Below are 21,353 nucleotides of genomic sequence, written 5' to 3'. Positions count from 1 at the left end.
AACTAATCATGATTGCTCTCTGAATGAAATGGTAGAGAACCTCAATGATGTACTATTATCTGTGTTAGACTCTGTTGCACCACTGAAAACCAAAAAGAGGTGCACAAGCAGAACCTCCCCATGGCTGAGAAATAAAAATGTTAGTGAAACAAAAAGAAAATGCCGTGCAGCAGAGAGAAAATGGAGGAAAACAAAGATCACTATTCACTACAATATCTATAAAGATACACTAACCACCTACAACAAAACCATCCGTCTAGCGAGGAGAGAATATTTTTCCAACATTATTACAGAAAATGCCAGAAACTCCAGAGTTTTTTTCTCCACCATTGACCAGCTGCTAAACACTGTCCCTGCCCCCCCGCCATCCTCAGCAGTTAAATGTGAAGAGCTTGCTTTGTTCTTCAAGAACAAAATAACTTTGATCAGAGCTAGTACTAGTAATAGTGGGATCAAAACTGACATCAGTAGATTCTGCAACATAACCATGAGCACATTTACCTGTATCACACTGAGTGAACTTTCAAAAATAGTCAGTGAATCTAACTCCACAACCTCAGATATTGATCCAATACCCACAACATTCTTTAAGCGAGTGTTTGATAGTGTCTCAGGTCCGGTGCTAGAGATTATAAACTTATCCCTTAGAACTGGCGTCTTCCCAGATGCCTTCAAAACAGCTGTTGTAAAGCCCCTATTAAAGAAACCTAAATTGGATAACAGTCTACTTGCAAATTACAAACCAATATCAAACCTTCCATTTATTAGTAAAGAACTGGAAAAGATAGTCTCAGTCCAACTAATTTATTTTCTTGAAGAAAATAACATTCTGGAAGTCTCGCAGTCAGGTTTCAGGAAATATCACAGTACTGAAACTGCTCTCACCAAAATAATTAGCGACCTCAGACTAAACTCTGATGCAAATTATCCTTTTAGATCTCAGTGCAGCATTTGATACCATTGATCACAAAATCCTAATCAATAGACTGGAAAAGCTTATTGGGTTCACGGATAGTGTATTGAACTGGATGAAATCATATATCACAGGAAGGAAGTTTTATGTTAGTTTAGGAGACCATAGGTCAAATAAACATGAGAACTGCTACAGGGTTGCTCAAGGAAGCTGCCTAGGTCCATTACTTTTTTCTCTTTACATGTTACCACTTGGTGACATAATCAGAGAACATAACATGAATTTCCATAGCTATGCGGACGACACACAACTATATATATCCACTGAACCCAACGATGCACAGCCATCAATTCCATTACCAGCTGCCTGTTGGCAATACACAAATGGATGAATGATAACTTTCTTAAATTAAATGAAGACAAAACTGAAGTCCTACTATGTGGCCCCAAATCCAAAAGAGAGATGCTTACTAAGGATCTAGGAAGTTTAACCCCCTGGCTTAAACCAGAGCTGACAAGTCTCGGTGTAATCCTGGACTCAGATTTGAATTTCAACTCCCACATTAATAAAGTGACCAAAACTGCTTTCTTTCACCTGAGGAATATAGCAAAGGTACGACCATTCATAAACCAAAATGATGCAGAGAAGTTAATTCATGCTTTTATATCCAGCCGGCTGGACTACTATAACGCACTTTTCGCTGGTCTTCCCCCCCAAAAAAACATTGAAAGACTACAGCTCATTCAAAATTCTGCAGCTAGATTATTAACCAAAACTAAAAGGACAGAACACCTGTCCTAGCTACTTTACACTGGCTCCCTGTTACCTTCAGAATTGACTTTAAGGTCCTATTCCTCACATACAAAGCTCTAGACGGACAAGGACCTAGCTACCTAACTCTCTTATGAACTACACACCAGCTAGAACACTGCGATCATCAAATGCAGGCCTATTACAGGTTGCCGGAAGCAGCCATAAGAAGATTGGTGATGCTGCCTTTGCCAATTACGCCCCAAAACTATGGAACAAATTACCCATAAATGTCAGAGAAGCAAATACGCTAGACATTTTTAAAAGACAGCTTAAAACCTACCTTTTTACCAAAGCATTTAACACATTTTTATCTCAGAAGGGCCTTACAACTGGTAGTAGCTATATTATTGTTTTTATAGATTTACTTTGTATTCCCGCAAAGATTGCGACTTGTGTTTGACTTGCACTATTGCTTAAGTGTTACATTCTATCCATTTTGTTGAGTTATTGTATTTAGTTTTTCTGTAGTTTTTATTATTATTATTATAATTTTACTTTATTTTAGTTTTTATTTTATTTTAATTGAGAAACCACAAAGACTGTGCAAGAGTGCATGTGTTTTGTTATATGTTGGAAACTGCAAGTGGCAGCTCGGATCCAAGACGGATTCGAGAGACCGCAGATAGAGTGCGGCTTATCTGGTTTGTTATACGTTTGGAAACTGCACGAGGCAGCTCGGATCCAAGACGGATTCGAGAGACCGCAGATAGAGTGCGGCTTGTCTGGGTTGTTATATGTTTGGAAACTGCACGAGGCAGCTCGGATCCAAGACGGATTCGAGAGACCTCAGATAGAGTGCGGCTCGTCTGGGTTGTTTTATGTGCGGAAACTGCAAATGGCAGTTCGGATCCAAGACGGATTCGAGAGACCGCAGATAGAGTGCGGCTTATCTGGTTTGTTATATGTTTGGGAACTGCACAAGGCAGCTCGGATCCAAGACGGATTCGAGAGACCGCAGATAAAGTGCGGCTTGTCTGGGTTGTTCAAATCAAATGTATTTGTATAGCCCTTTTTACACGCAAGCATGTCACAGAGGGCTTCACATACGCCCATAGAACTGCCCCTCAACCAACCTAAACCCTCAAGGAAAATGTACTTATTTTATTGATGAAACTCCTAATTTGTAAATTTGCTCCGGTTGTTATATGTTTGGAAACTGCACGAGGCAGCTCGGATCCAAGACAGATTCGAGAGACCGCAGACAGAGTGCGGCTAGTCTGGTTTTTATATGTTTTAGATCTATTACTTTCATCACTTGTTTTATTGTTTTTGTTGATTTTATGTAAAGCACCTTGAGCTGCAATTCCTGTATGAAATGTGCTATATAAATAAAGTCTTACTTACTTACTTACTTACAATAGTAATCAAACAGCTACCAAACATTGTATGTTTGACCAATACACTATTTTGTTTCTACTGCTACATTTTATTTATTTTAATAGGCCCTACGTTTGATTACATTCTATTGTACACATTTTCAATGCACAATTGTTTTTTAAATAACAAATAAATAAGAATGCCGTAGATTACATCTGTTATTTTGTCTTATTAGGAAAGTCTGGTGCCTTTAGTATTTTCCACATGGTAGAAGGAAGGTATAAGGTGGGAGGTATACAGTTTATTATTAATTCAACAACGGTATCGGATCGGTATCGGGTATCGACAGATACACAAAGCCCAGGCATCGGTATCGGGACTGAAAAAGTCGGATCGGTGCATCCCTATCGAGAAGTCAGAGCAAATTTACAAATTAGGAGTTTCATCAATAAAATAAGTACATTTTCAGCAACTACACTGCCCAGTTCTCGTTACATTTTAATTCAGATGCTGATTTACAATTACCATTTACTGAAATATGAATTGTAAAAACTTAGAGCAATGGCGGTCAAAGGATTCTGCTTAACTTGTTGCTCACGGTAACCCCACTCACAGAGTTATGGGTAATACCTGCCGCCATTGAGACAGCAAGGCACAGAGAATGTCTAATATAGAGAGAACTGCCACTTTCGGGAAACTTCCGGTTTCTGAACTGGTTGCAGTTCCATGTGAGGGCGCTAACGAGCGAGTGCAGAATGAATGGAGGTCTATGGAGCGGTACCCCTCAAAATACACTTTTCTCAGGATATGATTTTTTGTCGAGTAATTTGAATTCTGAATTTGAAAGGGGAGGCAAAAACAATACACACTGCTGGCTGTTAGATTGTTTTAAAGTCGCCTTTCTGTTCTAAAAAGCCTTGGAGGAAAAAAAGGAAAAGGAAATGTCATTGACGTCATACACATAGTACGACCAGAGCTACTGCTTTACGCAAGCTCTGGTTACTTACATTTTTCTCTCAAGGGATCGACAACACAGCTGACAGGTTAGGCTCTCCCTGTCAATACACATGCTGGAACGAGTTTTGGCTTGCTAATGTTGTTGCTAATGTTGCTAATGCTCTGACATTCTGATTCCGCTTCGGATGCCATCAAGCAGGAGCTCTGGTCGTATCAGTCCTTCACTCACCAATCAGCATTTATTAGCAGAATGCTAGCGTGTTATGGGCAACAACGACTCACCCTGTAAGAAATCAAAAGGACATAAGTACTCGTTCATTCAATTTTCGACCTATGATCCAGGTTGAACATGCAAAAACTACAATCAAATCGGAGATTTCTCAACGAAAATTAGGCAAAAGAGACAAATTTAGCCGTTTAGCTCCATAGACTCCCATTCAACATGCACTCGCTCGCGATCACCCCCAGTGGAACTCTGGTGGAACTGCAGACAAATTCGGCACAATGGGCTTAATAGGGAGTGGCAAGGCTCTCCTTAAACAGGCTCTGGCAAGGCAGCTCATATGCTCTCTTGAAAAATGACCGTTATGTGACGTATTTCAAGGTATCTTATTAGAGAGGAAGAGAATGTTTAAGACATTTCAAACAGTCCTTGCTCTTTTAATAGGAAGGAAGGAGGCATTTTAAGACATTTCGAACAGCATTCAAGCAACATTTTGTATGGCCTGGGTTCATTGAAAACAGCTGGTTTATTTTCATTGTTTTTGTAAATAATGTAGCTATGTGTTTGCTGAAGTATGAAGCCTAATTTATACTTATGTCACAGACACTTGGAAATGGTCACTGACAAAAAAAAAGTGTCGCTAAGGCTGCTGCATTTATACTTCGGCAAACACATATGGTTACATTGTTTACGCTTTGTAGCCTAGGTCAGTGGTTCTCAAACTTTTCACACCCCGTACCACCTCAGCAAATATTTGACTCTCCAAGTACCACCATTATGACCAACGTTAATATACAGTAGCGTACACCGCATTATTGGGCTCCAGACAAACTTTTTTTTACTAGAGCACAGTAGCCCCTGACTGAAGTTTTTTGGAGGGCAAGCAGAAAATTAGGGGTACACCTTATATTGACCTGCAATGTAATTATTAATGTAGAGAGGGTACAATTTCTGGGGAAATTGTGGAGTGTGCTTGCGTCGGTTGCGGATGGGTCAGTTTTTTTTACTAACATTTTTACAACTGATATACAGCGACGCACCACACAAACTTGAGTTTAAATACATTATTTAATGTGACATTACGTACTGTACATGCAAGTCTAAGCTAAATGACTTAAATGTATGATGCAGCGCTTTTCGAACAGTCCTCCTATACCACGACACGATACTTGCTGATTATAATAGCACAACAACGCAAATACAGGCAGGGATACAGTAGCTAACAACGCTAATGCTAAATAAGTATTTAGCTGCTCGGCTCCATGAGAAGGGCTTGTGAGACTGCTCACCAAAAGAATGAAGGGAAACCCACTGGTTTGGCAGATTAAGACATGTTCGTAGGAACCTAGCGAAAAATAGCCTGAACTTTCCAAGACTTTTAGCTAGGTTTATAGGTCTCGTCTCGTCATCTACTGCTTATCCGGGGGTCGGGTCGCGGGGGCAGCAACCTAAGCAGGGAGGCCCAGACTTCCCTCTCCCCGGCCACTTCCACCAGCTCTTCCTGGGGGACCCCGAGGCGTTCCCAGGCCAGCCGAGAGACATAGTCCCTCCAACCCTATCTCTAAGGGAGAGCCTGGACACCCTGTGGAGAAAGCTCATTTCGGCCGCTTGTATTCGCAATCTCGTTCTTTCGGTCACTACCCATGGGTGATCAAGTTTATAGGTACGTAGCGAAAAATAGCCTCAACTTTCCAAGACTTTTTGCTACGGTACTAATGCTGAGGGCTCACTGATATTGCTGTACTAGGACGTCTTATCTATGCGTCGGTGCTAACGTGTGCTGATGTTGTGCACACCCAATAAATTCCAAATTTGTAGGTCGCACCTGCGTAAGTGCTTGTAAACAATGCTTGCACTGTCTCAAAACTGGTCGCAAAATGTAACCATTTGGTCGCAGTCTGAAGCCCTGCCCTATTGAGCTACACAGTTGGCACAGTAATTATCGTGGATGTTTGCATGAGCCACTACCCGAGAACCGTCAGGTAGTTGCGCGGGCCAACATTTATTTGTTTCGAAACAAAAATATTATAGGGGAAGCAAAACTTTTTAAAATTACATTTCAATTATATTATGGTTAAGGTATTTAAATATTTCTAAGATTCCTCCGCGTACCACGAGAAGGGGGCACACGTACCACCAGTGGTACGCGCACTATAGTTTGAGAACCACTGGCCTAGGTGATTGATCAGAGAAAATGGCTGTAGCTAATTTTAAGAGGCATTATAAAAGGTGTGGATATGTTCTTACTTGCTCTGCCAATCTCTCCTTTAATCCTTCCATTTTAGGCCCCGTCCACACTAGCCCGGGTAAATACAAATACGCGTATTCGAATTGAAAACGATCTCCGTCCACACTAGCGTTTTCACATTGTTTTCCAAATGTTTGCCGTCCACACTAACACGGATACATGACAATCGTTGTCATGGTAACGCCACTTCTGTCCCTCCCTCCCGCCACGCTGCTCTGTTTACATGCACGCAATCAGCTGAGACTGACACTTTTTGAGGTTTAAAAAAACTGTCATACAAAAAACTGTTACACTAACTTATAAATAAGTTATAGAGACGGAGCAGCATATTTCTTGACGTTATAACCTCTAGAGCACAAGCTACCCCATTGCCATGGCAACTGAACGTCATCGTATCTGAAAAGCTCTGGGGACCCCGTCCACACTATACGCGTACCCGGCGTTTTCAAATGTCTCCGGCTAGGGGAGCGTATTCGAAAAGCTCAGTTTTCAGTATCCGAATAAGCCGTATTAGTGTGGACGGGAGGTGCAAACGCAGACATATGTATGCCTTTCAAAATGTACCCGGGCTAGTGTGGACGGGGCCTTAAACAGCTGTTGAGCGTTACTGAAAATTCAAAACAGTGCAGTCAACGACACGTGCCGTCTATCTAGCCAATCACACTTGCTCGACACTATGTGACGACATCAGCGCCAGTAGAAATTTCTGCTGGTAGGTGACACCACAGCCTGTTTGAGGAGAGCCTTGCCACTCCCTATTAAGCCCCTTTGCACCGAATTTGGCTGCAGTTCCACTAGAGTTCCACTGGGGGTGATCGCGAGCAAGTGCATATTGAATAGAGTCTATGGAGCTAAACGGCTAAATTTGTCTCTTTCGCCTGATTGTCGTTCAGAAATCTCAGATTTCATTCTAGTTTTTGCATGTTCAACATGGATTATAGGTTGAAAGTTGAATGAACGCGTACTTATGTCCTTTTGATTTCTTACAGGGTGAGTCGTTGTAGCCCATAACACGCTAGCATTCTGCTAATGAATGCTGATTGGTTAGTGAAGGACAGAATTCAAATTACTCGACAAAAAAATTATATCCTGAGAAAAGTGTATTTTGAGGGGTACAGCTCGCTCGTTAGTGCCCTCACATGGAACTTCAACCAGTTCAGAACCCGGAAGTTTCCCGAGAGTGGCAGTTCTCTCTATATTAGACATTCTCTGGCGACACTTTCAAGCAACGGTTAAAAGTGTCGACCGTGACAACATTTCTGTCGGCAACCTTTTCAAAAGTGTCTGCCACCTAAGTATAGATTGGGCTTAAATGGGGAGTCAGATGGCTGAGCGGTGAGGGAGACAGGCTAGTGCCGGATCGATTCCCCGCAATGCCAAATTACGATGTGTCCTTGGGCAAGGCACTTCACCCTACTTGCCTCGGGGGGAATGTCCCTGTACTACTTGTAAGTCGCTCTGGATAAGAGCGTCTGCTAAATGACTAAATGTAAAATGTAAATGCAGCAGCCTGAGCACACTTTTTTTCGTCGGCGACCATTTCAAAAGTGTCAGCGACATAAGTATAAATTAGGCTTAAGTATAAATTGGGCTTTACTAGGCTAGCTACTGCGCATGGTCACTTAAATTGTTTTAGTATCAGCTGATCCTGTTACGAACCATTCGATTAGCTAACAAGATGACGAGGTCTGGTTGGTTGGAGAGTTAGGTAGTTGAGACGATTGCCTGATAAAGTTGCTAACTTTGAACTAAAGCTACAGAAAAAAATTGCAAGAATTGGATGTGCCAACAACAAAAATGTTTTAAGAAAAAAACGACGTTGATAATATCAAAAATCCAGCTGCTCAATCGACGGGGACAGGTCATTTCAAAAACTAAAGCAGATACGCGGGCTCGGCCCTCGACCTCTGTTGTTGTACTCACTTGATCTTGTCGTCACTAAATCTCGATTTACCCACCCTATTACACTGGCTGGGTGGAGTTTATCACTCCAGAAACTCGACCCGCTTCAACTAATGCGAAATGACATCCGCCCGCTGTGCTGACCCGATTCAAGGATTTTGATCGAAGATCTCCTCTACAAGACATTCTGCTTGAGCTAGAAGCTCTACTAGTAGCAGTCAACGTGTCTGTACAGAAACACAAACGAAAACAACGCGCGTTTGGGAATACTCACTTACCAGCTCGATGGCCAGCCTCCAACCCAACAAAAACAAAGAAATGGAATAGTTAAATACCTAAAAGCGTGACATAAGGCAAACCTCTACAGCCAGTTGCCAGCAGTTACGGGAGATTCTCAGTGCTAACGTTACAACTAACGCGTTAGCCCTTTGCTTGTAATGTAAGTCCAGTTTTTCAAGTTTTCTAGAACTTAGTCAATCTAGTACCGTAGTAATCCACGTTAATATTATGCTGCACCACTACCTCCTAGACTACCTAACTCGTCATGTGTCAAAAATGTTTTAGATAGTTAAGAGCAACTAGTACTATTTCAGAGACGTTAGCAAAACTGTCATGCCAACCCTAGCTTGCCAGCTCTAGGCCTTGATATGAAACATGTTAGCTAGCTAGCCAGCCAGTACATCTCAAAGCTGTGTTGAAGTTGTTTTTAGGGACAGTTCGGTGCATGCAAATTTGAAATGTCTACCCAAATAACTTTACCGTTCTACAGTAGCTAACGTGTTGGTTGCTAGCTAATTAATTAACAACATTCGACAAACCTAACGACCGTCACCTAGCGTTAGCTTATAGCTGGCTAACTAGTCTGGATGACGATAATATCCAAATTTAAATGTAAAAAAGCTCTTAATGTTTTGAGACTATTTATTTGTTGGCAAGGGTTTACATATAGCACTACGTTGGTTGCCATCGTAAAACTAAAAGCAGCTAACACAGTTTCTGGGTTGACCCAAGTGTCAAAATCGTTTGTTTATGAACGGATATCCACTGCGACCTCGTGACCTAAGTGGTAGGGTCAATCTATGACCACTCACATATCCTAGTAGAGATCAACATCATCTAAATTACAGTAAGTATGTAGTAACTAAACCTTTGGAAAATGAGTTTAGTCAGGATGTATACTCTACAGTTGCAGCACGAGGAAACAGTTAAATGGGTAAACTTTCAACAGATAATCGTACAAAAGAGTAAGAACATAATGCACATACAGAGTGAAAACTGCAATCATAATTGAAATTGTAACTGCTGGCTTGCCGAGGGTATACAGTACAGACTCAATTTACTTCACAATGAGCTACCCTTATCCTGCTGTTGCAAATCAGTCTTTAAGACATCAGAGTTGTATCTCCATGTCACGGTTGACCACGGCGCAGCAAGATTACTTCGGTAGTAGTAGTAAGAGCTAACTACATGGTATAGTTGACCTGTACTTCACCGTGTTATGCATTGCTGAACATTTACATTTATCCATTTAGCAGACGCTTTAATCCAAAACGACTTCCAAGAGAGAGCTTTACAAAGTGCATAGGTCACTGACAACAACAAGATAGCCCCAAAAATGTTGCGGGTAGCCAAAACATGAAGCACACATTGTGAACAACCAAAATAAGTGCCAAAGGGAAGAACCATAAGAGCATGTAGTTAAACAAGTTACAAATAAACAACATGATCGCTATAAGTGCAAGTGTACCTGTAGAAAAGCAAGCAACTGTAAAAAATATATCACAGCGAGTACAACAATTTAAATCAGTTACCACCAACCAACAAGAGCAACAAGTCTCTAAGCAAGAGCCATTGTGATCTTTGAGGAAACTAACATTGGGTCCAGCAAACCATTCCTAAGTACCGTTGTACTCCCGGAACAAGTGTGTCTTGAGACTTTTCTTGAAGGTGGGGTGACAGTCTGTGTCTCTGATGGAGGTGGGGAGTTGATTCCACCACTGGGCGGCCAGACAGGAGAAGAACTTGTGTTGGGACCGGGCGGTCTTGAGCGGTGGGACCACCAGGCGGTTGTCTGAAGAAGACCGTAGGTGGCGGGTGGGGGTGTAAGGCTGCAGGAGAGACTTGATGTAGTTGGGTGCAGTCCCTTTCACTGCTCGGAAGGTCCGTACCAGGGTCTTGAATCTGATGCGGGCCGTGATGGGTAGCCAGTGGAGGGAGATGAGGAGTGGGATAACATTGGAGCGTCTGGGTAGATTATAGACCAGACGGGCCCCTGCGTTCTGAATCCTCTGAAGAGGGCGGGTTGCGCATGCTGGGAGACCGGCGAGCAGGGAGTTGCAGTAATCCAAACTGTGAACAAACTTTTACAAGCTGAAGAAGTAGCTGTAGAAGCTTTAACACCCAACTTAACCAAAGTAAATTCCTTGTCTGTGCAAACTTTCATGGTGATTAAAACCCATTCTGATTAAAATTCCCAAAGATTAAGACAGCTCAACACACGTTCATCTTGCATGTATTATTTTTTGACATAACTGTTCTAGATTTCCTTTCAGTACTAAAATATAGGTTTATCATGTTATTTCTATATGAATATAAATGCAATTATGTTGAGAATTATAACCACAGCATTTATTTTGTATCTCTATTTTGAATAATTAATCTTCTGATGGCATAGGAGCATCCCAGTGCACATAGTAACATATGGCTGTTGTGGCAGCAATATGCTGAACTCTGCATGTTATTCTTGCTCGGAGGCTGATATCTACCCTTCCACTGTTCCAGATCCTGTGGTGAAGTTCAGTTGGCAAGGAAGGGCGGAAGTCCCCATTGAGGCCAGCGGAAGCCTTGTTCCTTTCCCCACTTGAATGTATGTTGGCATGTTGTGTTCAGAATACCAGAAAACAAGGAATCAAGGTGCATGACAACACAAGGACTGGCATAGAAGTTACTCTTCTCAGCTAGCCTACTCCTCATGCAGTGCATCAGTTCTTTAAAAGGAGATTTAAAGTGATTAATAATATTGTGGTAGTACAGTAGGAAGCTAAATTCTGAAGTTTGTGAAAAAGTTTAAAGAAGAAGACTCTTGGAAGATATCCTTTAAATTGAAAGGTGTCTTCTGTTCTCAGATTTACAAAAATTCAGTGTTGCCTTAATTTTTTTTAATATATTTTTTTAAATAAAATAGACTATTATACTCAAAAGGTCTAATAGACACCAAGTCATAAACATTTTGAATCTCTAACTCTTTATTTTTCCCTTTCCTAGGATACTTAGCAATGCTGTTGATGTGGACGTGGCGTGGTTAAGAAGCAGACAACTAGAAAGCAGCCGCTGCTAAAGCTTGTATTGGAGCAGAGCAGCAATGGGGAACTTGGCCACTAAGTTCCGTAAGGCATTGATCAACGGGGACGAAGGTCTGGCCTGCCAGCTGTATGAGAGTAACCCCCAATTCAAGGAGTCACTGGACCCCAACACTTCATATGGAGAACCTTACCAACACAACACTCCTCTGCACTACGCTGCACGGCACGCCATGACTCGCTTACTCAGGTGAGGACACTCATCATTTAGTTGGGCTAAAGCATATGTAATTTTTTATTGGTATCCCCATATAGTTATAGACCTAATAAATGTCATGTTACGTTTTTGTCGTACTTGTCATTGTTGATTTGTGATTGTTTTCCTGTGTCAAAGAGGATCATTGGTTATAATGTGATTGTGGACAAAAATAGTTATGAAAAGCAATGTAAATATATATATGTTTTTACTTGACATTTAGTTTAGTTTCATGTTCAAAATTAGATTTTTTTCTGTGGTCATCCATGGTTTAAGCTGTTCTGAGAAAGTCCTGTTTGTTTATGGGGCTTCTTTTTTTGTTTTGTGTGTTTTTATGTGCACGTTTTTGTGTAAAAAAGAAAAAAAGATTGCGTGGGTTATAGTAGACCACTCACAGGATTGTGCTCCTGTGTTCCGGGAAGCTCTGTGGGCCTGTTCCAGCCCATCTGCCTCTCCATTGAACCATCTGTTTGACATACACAAGAAGGCTTTACATTGGAATTGGAAAGCAAGAAGTCACCGTCTAACATAATTCAACTAACTGGGCATTATAAATTGCGCAAAACTGGCAAAAGTACTTTGAGACTTTCTGGAAGCTTGTTATTGCATAGGTCTGAGGATGGTTTTTCTTGTAGTAACTAGCAAAAGGGATCATTCATTCAGACTTGGTTTAATGTGTGCTTTACCCTACTTGCCTAGTGTGGTGATGGTGACTCTAACCCTGGTCCCTCCTGTCCCACCCCCAGGTCCTTTCTCTTCAGCAAAGATGGCAACCCCAATAAACGCAACATTCACAATGAGAATGTACTGCACCTGCTGTGTATGGGCCCTCAGATCCTCATGTCCGAGGGGGCACTGCAGCCACGCCTGTACCGGCCCTACGAGGATGAGCAGAGACGGGCAGAGTGCATTCAGATTGTACTGAAGTGGACAGGTGCCAAGCTGGACCATGGGGAATATGAGAGCGCCAATGTGAACGCCACAGACAACAATAAAAACACTTGTTTGCACTATGCCGCTGCCTCAGGAATGAAGACCTGTGTAGAGGTGAGATCTCAATACTTTAAGGTGGTAGATATGCCTTTATGAACACACTAAGTTACTGATTTCTTTCAAACAAATGCTTATGCCTCTGTCATGGCTGAGCTGCCCTAAAAGGTTCTGGTGTAGTGGGACTTCCTCTGATGACTGACACTTTTGGAATATATGTCCTCCATAGTTTGTGTATAGTTCAGGCTCAGAAGGTCTAACCAGTTATCTATAGAACATATTGATCAACCTCTAACAATCCTAAGATAAATGTGTCTAAACGGAGAAACAATCATTTAGAAACTAAACACTTTACAACCTAACCTGCACTGTAGAAACCTAGTTAATAACTCATTGGAAACAAACAGTATAGGAGCAAAGCTCAAACTCACATTCCTTTGACGTGCAAAAGAAAATAATCCTACACGTACAAAAAACACTAAACCAGAAAATCTTAGAAAAATGTAGAAGTCAAGTTTTATTGCCCCCAAAACTTAAATGCAAAAAGCTTCTTTTTAGTATTTTCAAAAACGGTAAAATAAATATTTCTTCTTGCATGCTGCTTGCCTCTATTACGTCACAGCCTCATTGACTTTCTACAACTCTTTCTCCTGTGGGCATGGCCAGGCAGAACTGCGCAGGCGCGCCGCATGCATACAAAATATCTAGTAGTACAAAATAAATAAAAGAATATACACCTTGTACAATATACAAGAAAACAAATACTAATTACACTGCAAAACTGTAATTAAGAAACAAAAATAACAGACAATTTACACAAAACATTGAATTGGCTCTTACATTCCAGCCCCTAATTATCTTTGATTTCACAAAACAATTGAAACATACACACTTGTTCCGGGAGTACAACGGTACTTAGGAATGGTTTGCTGGACCCAATGTTAGTTTCCTCAAAGATCACAATGGCTCTTGCTTAGAGACTGGTTGGTTAGTGGTAACTGATTTAAACACATAGCATTCAAGAAAAAGAAAAACAAAGACTAAAAGTCTGCGTCTAAAAGTAAACAAAGTTTAGTAACAGGCCTTAAAAGAACGTTGGTGTTTGTTTTAACTTGTGCTTGTCTCACAAGACCCTTGTTGTCTGCGAATACCTGCAAAATTCTGCCCATTACCCAAGAGTTTCGGGGTGCTGTGTTATCAACAATCAGCAAAATGTCCCCCGTCTTAAGATTATTTGTGATTCCTTGCCACTTTTGTCTTTCTTGTAGATCTGGGGGGTATTTGTTGTAGCTCGTTAAGCGGTTTAGCGGTTCAGGCTAAGGTAAACGCCCTCTTTTTGGTTCGCGAAATCAACGTTCGATAAATCACCATAGTAACATATCAAGTAGCACTAACCTGCTCCAGAGCAGGCTAACGTAAGTGTAGCTGGATAAGCTTGCCACACCCCCGGAAAATAATTGGCAGCTCCCTGTTTGAGAGACCCAGTTGACCAAGGAGATATATTCTAGTTTGATTAGCTTTCCATACCAATAGAGTTCTTCGCAATCGGCAAGATCCTTTATTTCACACGGATGAGTTCTCATTTGAGCGATATCAATTCAGCCGACAAGGACTCATTTATTTGCAAGACCTCCTTGGCCTGTACATTGCAAATATTACACGCCGCAGCAAGCTTTATGCTTTATGAGCTTATGCTGCTGTATGTGAATATGTAACGCTACGTTTTAAGAAATGTCTTGTCTTATCTGTTGTGCCTGTGCTTTTTATGTTTCACTGTGGGAGAGTGGGAAACATCATATCGATTCCTTTTTATGTCTTGACATGTGAAGAAATTGACAATAAAGCTACTTGAAACTTTTTCTGTGCTTCAGACTCTCTGCATGGCCTTGAGGTTTCTTGCGTCAGATAAGGCCTACACTATTATAAAGGATAGGCGATGCAGAAAACATTGGCAAAGCCGCAGCATGCATTGCTGTAAGAAAAGTGTAAGCAATATATTGGCGCTTGTCCAGCTGATGAATCAATTCATCATATTCCCTGGCCATGTCCCAGTCAATGAAATAAAAGAGGGATTTACACATAGGCCTACATGCATATAAGCGCTTTCAGTAGGCCTACATCAAGGCCGCAATCATAATACATATACAATATTCAAATCTGGTCATAATGTCACCCCCAATATATTGATATAAAAATTTAAATGTGCTACGCTACGACAGGCAACCACGCAGGCTGTCCGAAATTATAATACATTTAATTTGTCCCCCCCAATGTTGACTCCATGGCTACGGCCTTGGCCTACATATATCCTCATAAGTGTCTATGAATTCGTATTAATTAGATACTCTTTGGCCTTGTTTTTATACTTATTCTCATTCGATGATTCATTTCCATTAAGCCTACTGCCAGCAGGCACATAAAGAAATGTGATCTGATTGATTGGGGTAATAAGGCACTGAAGATGAGCCTATAAATTTTACAGAAATACGCAGCTTATCGGCAATTTTTTGCCAAGCTGCCTGTCTTGCTCTGGCAGCAGTGGCGTTGTTTGACTTTGCCATGATAATAGCTTATCGTCTTGGTTGAGTCTCATTATAATAGTTTGCTCGGATGGCGAGAATATCACCGCTATCTCTTTCGTCTTTTCCGCCATCATTAGAAAATCACGATTTTGGTGATCGACCTTTCCTGCCTTTTGAAGTAGGACGTGCACGTGCACTTGCCCTGATGAGTTCAGCCGGATTGAAATTAACCACATGATTTGGATACAGATCAGCCGTCGACGAACCGATATTTGCGGTTCTCAATTAGCTTGCTAATGTTAACGGGCTAAAGGGACAATTGATTAACTAAGCTTCAACCCTTACGACGAACGGGCCCCTGGCAAGTACTCTTTCACCCAGCGCCTCCAAAACAAATCAGCCATATATTGTACTTGGCGCCACCTACGCTTGGAGTATAGATCCGATTTCTCAAAAACTCAGGAGCAAACACTGGCTTGCCTTATAATAGCAACAAATGATTTGGCGTAAGAGCCTCAAGATCATTCGGGTCATTTGACACCTTAATAAGGTCTGCCATAAGCTGTTTGTTGGTACTGCCATGTAAGTGCTTACATTTCACACACTGACTCAAAATCTTTCGTATGGCAGCTTGCGCTCTAGGAACTGTATAACTTTCTCACAACATTGACAGTTCTGGACACGTCCCACTGGGAAGAGGCCCTGGGGAAGATCCAGGACACGCTGGCCCCGGCTGGCCTGGGAACGCCTCGGGGTTCCCCAGGAAGAGCTGGTGGAAGTGTTTGGGGAGAGGGAAGTCTGGGCCTCCCTGCTTAGGTTGCTGCCCCCGCGACCAGACCCCCGGATAAGTGGTAGATGACGACGACGCAACCTTGACAGCATGTTGTTACGACCACTATGACCTAGTTCAACATGTATAGATCTTAAGATCAGGTTTGACACATGATGGCCTTTTGCTAAAATAGCAGGATGCTTGGATTCTTCCGGCATTACTGATCTGTTAAGCCTACCACCCACGCTCAAGATCTGGTCCTGTAAAACTGGCGATAACTTGTAAAGAGCACTACTGCGCTTTACCACCTTTCCTTGTTGGGAGTGTTTTCACTTCCTCAGGAAACATAACTGACTGACTATAACGGAGGATTTCTAGTTCTGCATTTTTTATGTCGATAACAGATGTCTCAAAACCTTCGATAGACAGAGTTGACTGTGGTTTCCTTAATCTCTGAGTCGCCGACAGACATCTTGAAAGTGTTAACTGGTATTTCTGGCCACTAAGTTTGGCTCTGCTAAAAATGGTGGACCTGAAAACCACAACAGTGATTTAAGAAAAGCATCTGCAGTGAGACCTCTTGAGGCACTGTCGGCTGGATTCTATGACGTGTTTACATATTGCCATTGTGAGATGTTTGAAAGCTCCCTAATCAAAGTTAATCTGTTAGCTACAAAGTTTTGAAACGTTGCACTTTCATTGTTGAGATACTTTAAGACTGTAGTACTGTTCGTCCAAAACACAGATTCCTGAAGCTCCGTGTCCAACTCAGATTTCAACATACTGTCCATTTTTGCAGCCATTGCTGCAGCAGTAAGCTCAAGACGTGGCACAGTAACTGGTTTTAATGGGGCTTCTCTCGCTCTACCCATAACAAAAGCACAGTGCTGTTTACCTTCCTTGTTCTTCATAAGTATGTATGACACGGTGCCATAACCTCGTTCGCTGGCATCTGCAAAATGATGCAGCTGGGCTGAAACGACTTCACCAATGTCAATTGACTTCATACATCTCTTAACCTGAAAGTCGTTTATTTTTTGTAGGTCTGCCAACCATTAAACCCATTGATGTCTGAGAGTCTCAGAAATGCTGTCATCCCAATCGTGTCTCATTCTACAAAGCTCTTGCAATATCTTTTTTGCAAGAAGAACTACTGGAGACAGAATTCTAGAGGATCATAAATGGAGCTGACCATAGACAAAATCCCTCTCCTTGTCAACGGCTTTTCCTGTAGATTTACCTTGAACCTAAAGGTGTCTGTCTCTATACAACACCTCACTCCTAAAGCCCTTTCCATAGGCAACCTGTCTCTCCAGATCCAAGTCTTTCACTGCCTTTGCTCTATCCTCTTCGGGGACAGATGCCAACACACTGAGACTTAGAAATCCACTTAGTTAAATTGAACCCTCCAGAAGCACATACAGCATGCATATCACCAATCAATGCGATGCCTTGTTGCCCGGTAGCCACAGACCTTAAACAGTTGTCAACATAAGTTCCTCATCACTGTTCTAGTTACCTCAGGCTTGTATAGGTCACTGTTGTCCTCTGCACACTTTTGTACTGCATATATTGCGCAACTTGGAGACGACAAGGCACCAAATATATGAACGGTCATCCTATATTCCTCTATATTCAGTGCAGCCTCTTCCTGCCACCACAGAAATCCCCAGCAGTTCTGCGTCTTTAGCTGGAACCCTAACCTGATGAAACATCCCTTCTACGTCTGCTGCAAAAGCAACTGGCTATTGTCTAAACCTAATTAACACACCAACAAGAGAGTTCAAATCAGGTCCCTGCAACAGCTGAGAGTTAAGAGATTTTCCTTGATAAGAAGCCGCACAATCAAACACCACTCAAAGTTTATGCTTCTGGGGATGGTACACCCCATGATGAGGAAGGTACATGGTTCTACCAGGAATACCTTTAACCATCATCTATTTTCTCTGCATGACCCTTTTTTAGCATGTCATTTATGAAGTTGCTATACTCCTGATGGAAACCCACATTTCTTTTGAATTTCTTCATTACAAAATGAGCACGCTGCACGGCAACTTTGCGGTTGTTGGGAAACACTGCATCTTTTCTCTTTAACGGAAGGTCAATGCAGTAGTGACCATCGACAAGCTTTGTGGATTGAGACACAGACTTCAAGAACTGTCTATCGACATTTCCGATCTTTCAGCCTGCTGACATTCAGGAAAGTCATACTTCAGTTGCTACTGAGCGAGATTCTCTAAACTTACAACAGAAATCCTATTAGCCATCACCAGTGGCGCTTCCTCGTCTTTCAGAATGCCTTCTCTAACTAAAGGTCCGTTAACAACCCAACCTAAGATTGTCTTGACGGCGTAAGGCCCATCTCCTTGGCTATTTATGACTCTCCATGGCTCGATAGCCCTGAAAAGCAGTTTCAGAACGTCATAAAATTCTAAGCTACGCTCATTGCTCCAGCACGGACACAACTTACTGTGAACTGCAGTCCCCTTTTGTGCTCTTTGTTTCTTAGACTCTGGAACCACGATTGCACTGGTTGCAAAAGCATTTAAATTGTCTTTACTTGTTTCACTTTTCGATCTGTTCCATTGTAACTTTGTATTGTCTTTTGGTGGCTTGTTGTCCTGAATATTACCAAAAAGTGGATGTGAAACGATCTTTGTTTGCTTCTCCACAAAACTAACCAGGTCAGAAAATCTGGACCTTCTACCTGTTCTTTCTTGATATTCACAAGCCATAATTCTCAATTTTTCTCTCCATGTAAATGGAAGTTTTGATAAGATGGTGCGCATATTGCTTGGGATATCCATCTCTTCTACATACCCAATGCTGCATACTGTATTGCAGCAACCAGTAAGAAAAACAGCAAATTATGTTAAAGCTTTGCTATCCTCAGGCTTGATAACTGGCCTAATAATTAATTGAGAGCTTTCTCAATATAATCAGTAGCTATGGTGAACTTGTTACCAAAATGTTGGTAGAGCAGTTTATTGGCCTCTTTGTAGCCTCTGTCAAAAGGCATGTGCTGACAACTGCGTACAAGTAGTTTAGGTTGCCCTTGAGTAAACTGCTCTAAGAAATACAACCAATCTCTGTCATTCTGAGTTTTACTCTTTACCCCATGCTCAAATGCTCGGATAAAAAAAAAGATACATTTGAGCGGATCGCCACTATAGACTGTGATGTTCATAGATGGGAGAGCAGATATTGTTTTATCAGAAACTCAGCTATGTCGTTTTGACGTTGCATGATGCTGAACAGACTTCCTGCTTCAACCTGTGTTGGTCCATTTGCATCAGACAGACTGTTGAACATTATTAAACCCTCGTTGAACACTAGCATGCTTTGTAAACATACCAGCATCAGTTGGAGCATCACTATAAAACGATTTTGGAATAACTATATCGCCCAATGCAGTTTCAACCTTTTTCTCTGTTTTACTGCACGTATCTACGATTACAGCAGCCTTTGACGCACAATCAACAACTGAACTGCTTCTTACTGTTTTGTACGTTGACAACACCTGAAGCTTGGCTTCAGCTGCGGCTATAACTGTTTGAAGCTCCAAGTTTTCTCTCTTTACACTGAGCGCTGCTTCTTCTAACTCAAGCTCTTGCTTCAGAGTACTAGCTCTTGCTAACAACTTTGCTCTTTCAGTTTCAACCTTTAGTCTAGCGGAAGTTGTAGATGAAACATTTGACCCTATTTGAGTACTAACGGATGCTTTCCTACAGAGGGGTATTTGAGAGTACGAGAGTACTCACTATCATAGAAACACTATCGTCGCATTCAATCTCAACGTGACATTGTTCAGCTTCGCTAGGTTGAAGCTTTACTCTTTCGATCCAATCCATAGTTCAAGTTACCAGAGTCCCTTGATAAGGCTTTGATTTCGCGCATTTGCTTAGTCAAATGTCCCAACTTGGCTCTCCGAGTTCCTATGAACTGGTTTAACCGTTCCTTTTGGGCTTTGACAGTCATCTTCGGCACGCTTTTTGAAGCAGCTTTCCAGTCCTCTGGCTCCATATTAGTGTCCATGCTTGCAGCGCGTGCCTTATCAGGTACAAGAAACACTCTTGCATTACCATAAGCTAACTACACGTAGCTAGCGTGTCCAACTCAAAACATGTCCGAAATCGTTGAAAATCCATCAAAAAGCGTGGAAAAGTTACTTAAGTCCACTTAAAGATTGTCCAACAAAATTGACCGATGACAGTCATGTTCCAGGCTTAAAAATCGAAAATATCTCCGCGGCCACAAATTCTCCTCACGGACACGTCGCACCTAGTTAGCTAATCTTTCTCGTGTTACCAAAAATAAAACAAGATTTTCAATAAACAACAAAAAATATTTATTTTACTAAATATATAAGCAAAGTCCAAACTCCCATTCCTTGTAGGTGCAAAAGAAAAGAATTGTACGCGTAGAAAAAAACACTAAACCAGAAAATCTTAGAAAAACGTAGAGAACAAGTTTTATTGCCCCAAAAACTTAAATGCAAAAAAAGTACAGATTTTTTGTTCTTTCAAAAAACTGTAAAATAAATATTTCTTCTTGCATGCTGCTGGCCTCCATTACCTTACAGCCTCATGGACTTTCTACTACTCTTTCTCCTGTGGGCATGGCCAGGCAGAACTGCACAGGTGCGCCACATGCATACAAAAATATCTAGTTGTACAAAATAAATAAAATAAGTAAAAGAATATACACTTTGTACAATTTATAAGAAACAAATACTAATTACACTGCAAAACTGTAATTATTAAGAAACAAAAATAACAGGTAATTTACACAAAACATTGAATTGGCTCTTACAAACAGGTTCTCTCTCCCTTCTAAAGTATCTCAGAACAAAACACAGTTCAATAAAATAAAAATCAGCTACATACCATTCAATAAATAAATACATAAATAAATAAATAAAATAAATTCATAAAATATCAGACATTTGGATAATTTTGGGACATGCTGCTACTTTATCTGCTAGGTCCACCATCTTTAATGATAAAGCGCTGGCAAATGTTTTTCTTTCGACCACTACAGAAGGTTAGGTTCTGTCTGACCTCAGTCTCTGTGAACAAGTCAGACACACTGCTGTGACACTAATATGAAGTATTGGATATGGGATAGGATATATAGACTAT

The 21,353-nt window shown here is 41.3% G+C and overlaps 1 protein-coding gene across 7 annotated transcripts in view; it reads left to right on the top strand.

Annotated features, from left to right (window-relative positions):
- The first annotated feature begins 8,286 nt into the window (after positions 1 to 8,286).
- LOC146300675 (ankyrin repeat and IBR domain-containing protein 1-like) overlaps positions 8,287 to 21,353 on the top strand; it is a 100,270-nt gene continuing 87,203 nt past the window's right edge. For 2 of the 7 annotated variants that reach the window (XM_084704367.1, XM_084704322.1), the window contains exons 1-4: positions 8,288 to 8,812; positions 11,155 to 11,239; positions 11,638 to 11,922; positions 12,675 to 12,975. In XM_084704367.1, coding sequence (XP_084560493.1) covers positions 11,735 to 11,922; positions 12,675 to 12,975 — 489 coding nt within the window. In that variant the 5' untranslated portion in view covers positions 8,288 to 8,812; positions 11,155 to 11,239; positions 11,638 to 11,734. Of the gene's footprint in view, positions 8,813 to 8,856; positions 9,500 to 9,587; positions 10,788 to 11,154; positions 11,287 to 11,637; positions 11,923 to 12,674; positions 12,976 to 21,353 lie in introns of those variants that run through there. The other 5 variants (XM_084704364.1, XM_084704348.1, XM_084704331.1 and 2 more) reach the window with 5 other exon arrangements.

The sequence above is a fragment of the Hypomesus nipponensis genome, chromosome 2, assembly GCF_054491055.1.
Source record: "Hypomesus nipponensis isolate SF chromosome 2, ASM5449105v1, whole genome shotgun sequence".
In the NCBI taxonomy this organism is placed as follows: domain Eukaryota; kingdom Metazoa; phylum Chordata; class Actinopteri; order Osmeriformes; family Osmeridae; genus Hypomesus; species Hypomesus nipponensis.
This window is presented reverse-complemented; position numbering and strand designations above follow the sequence as displayed.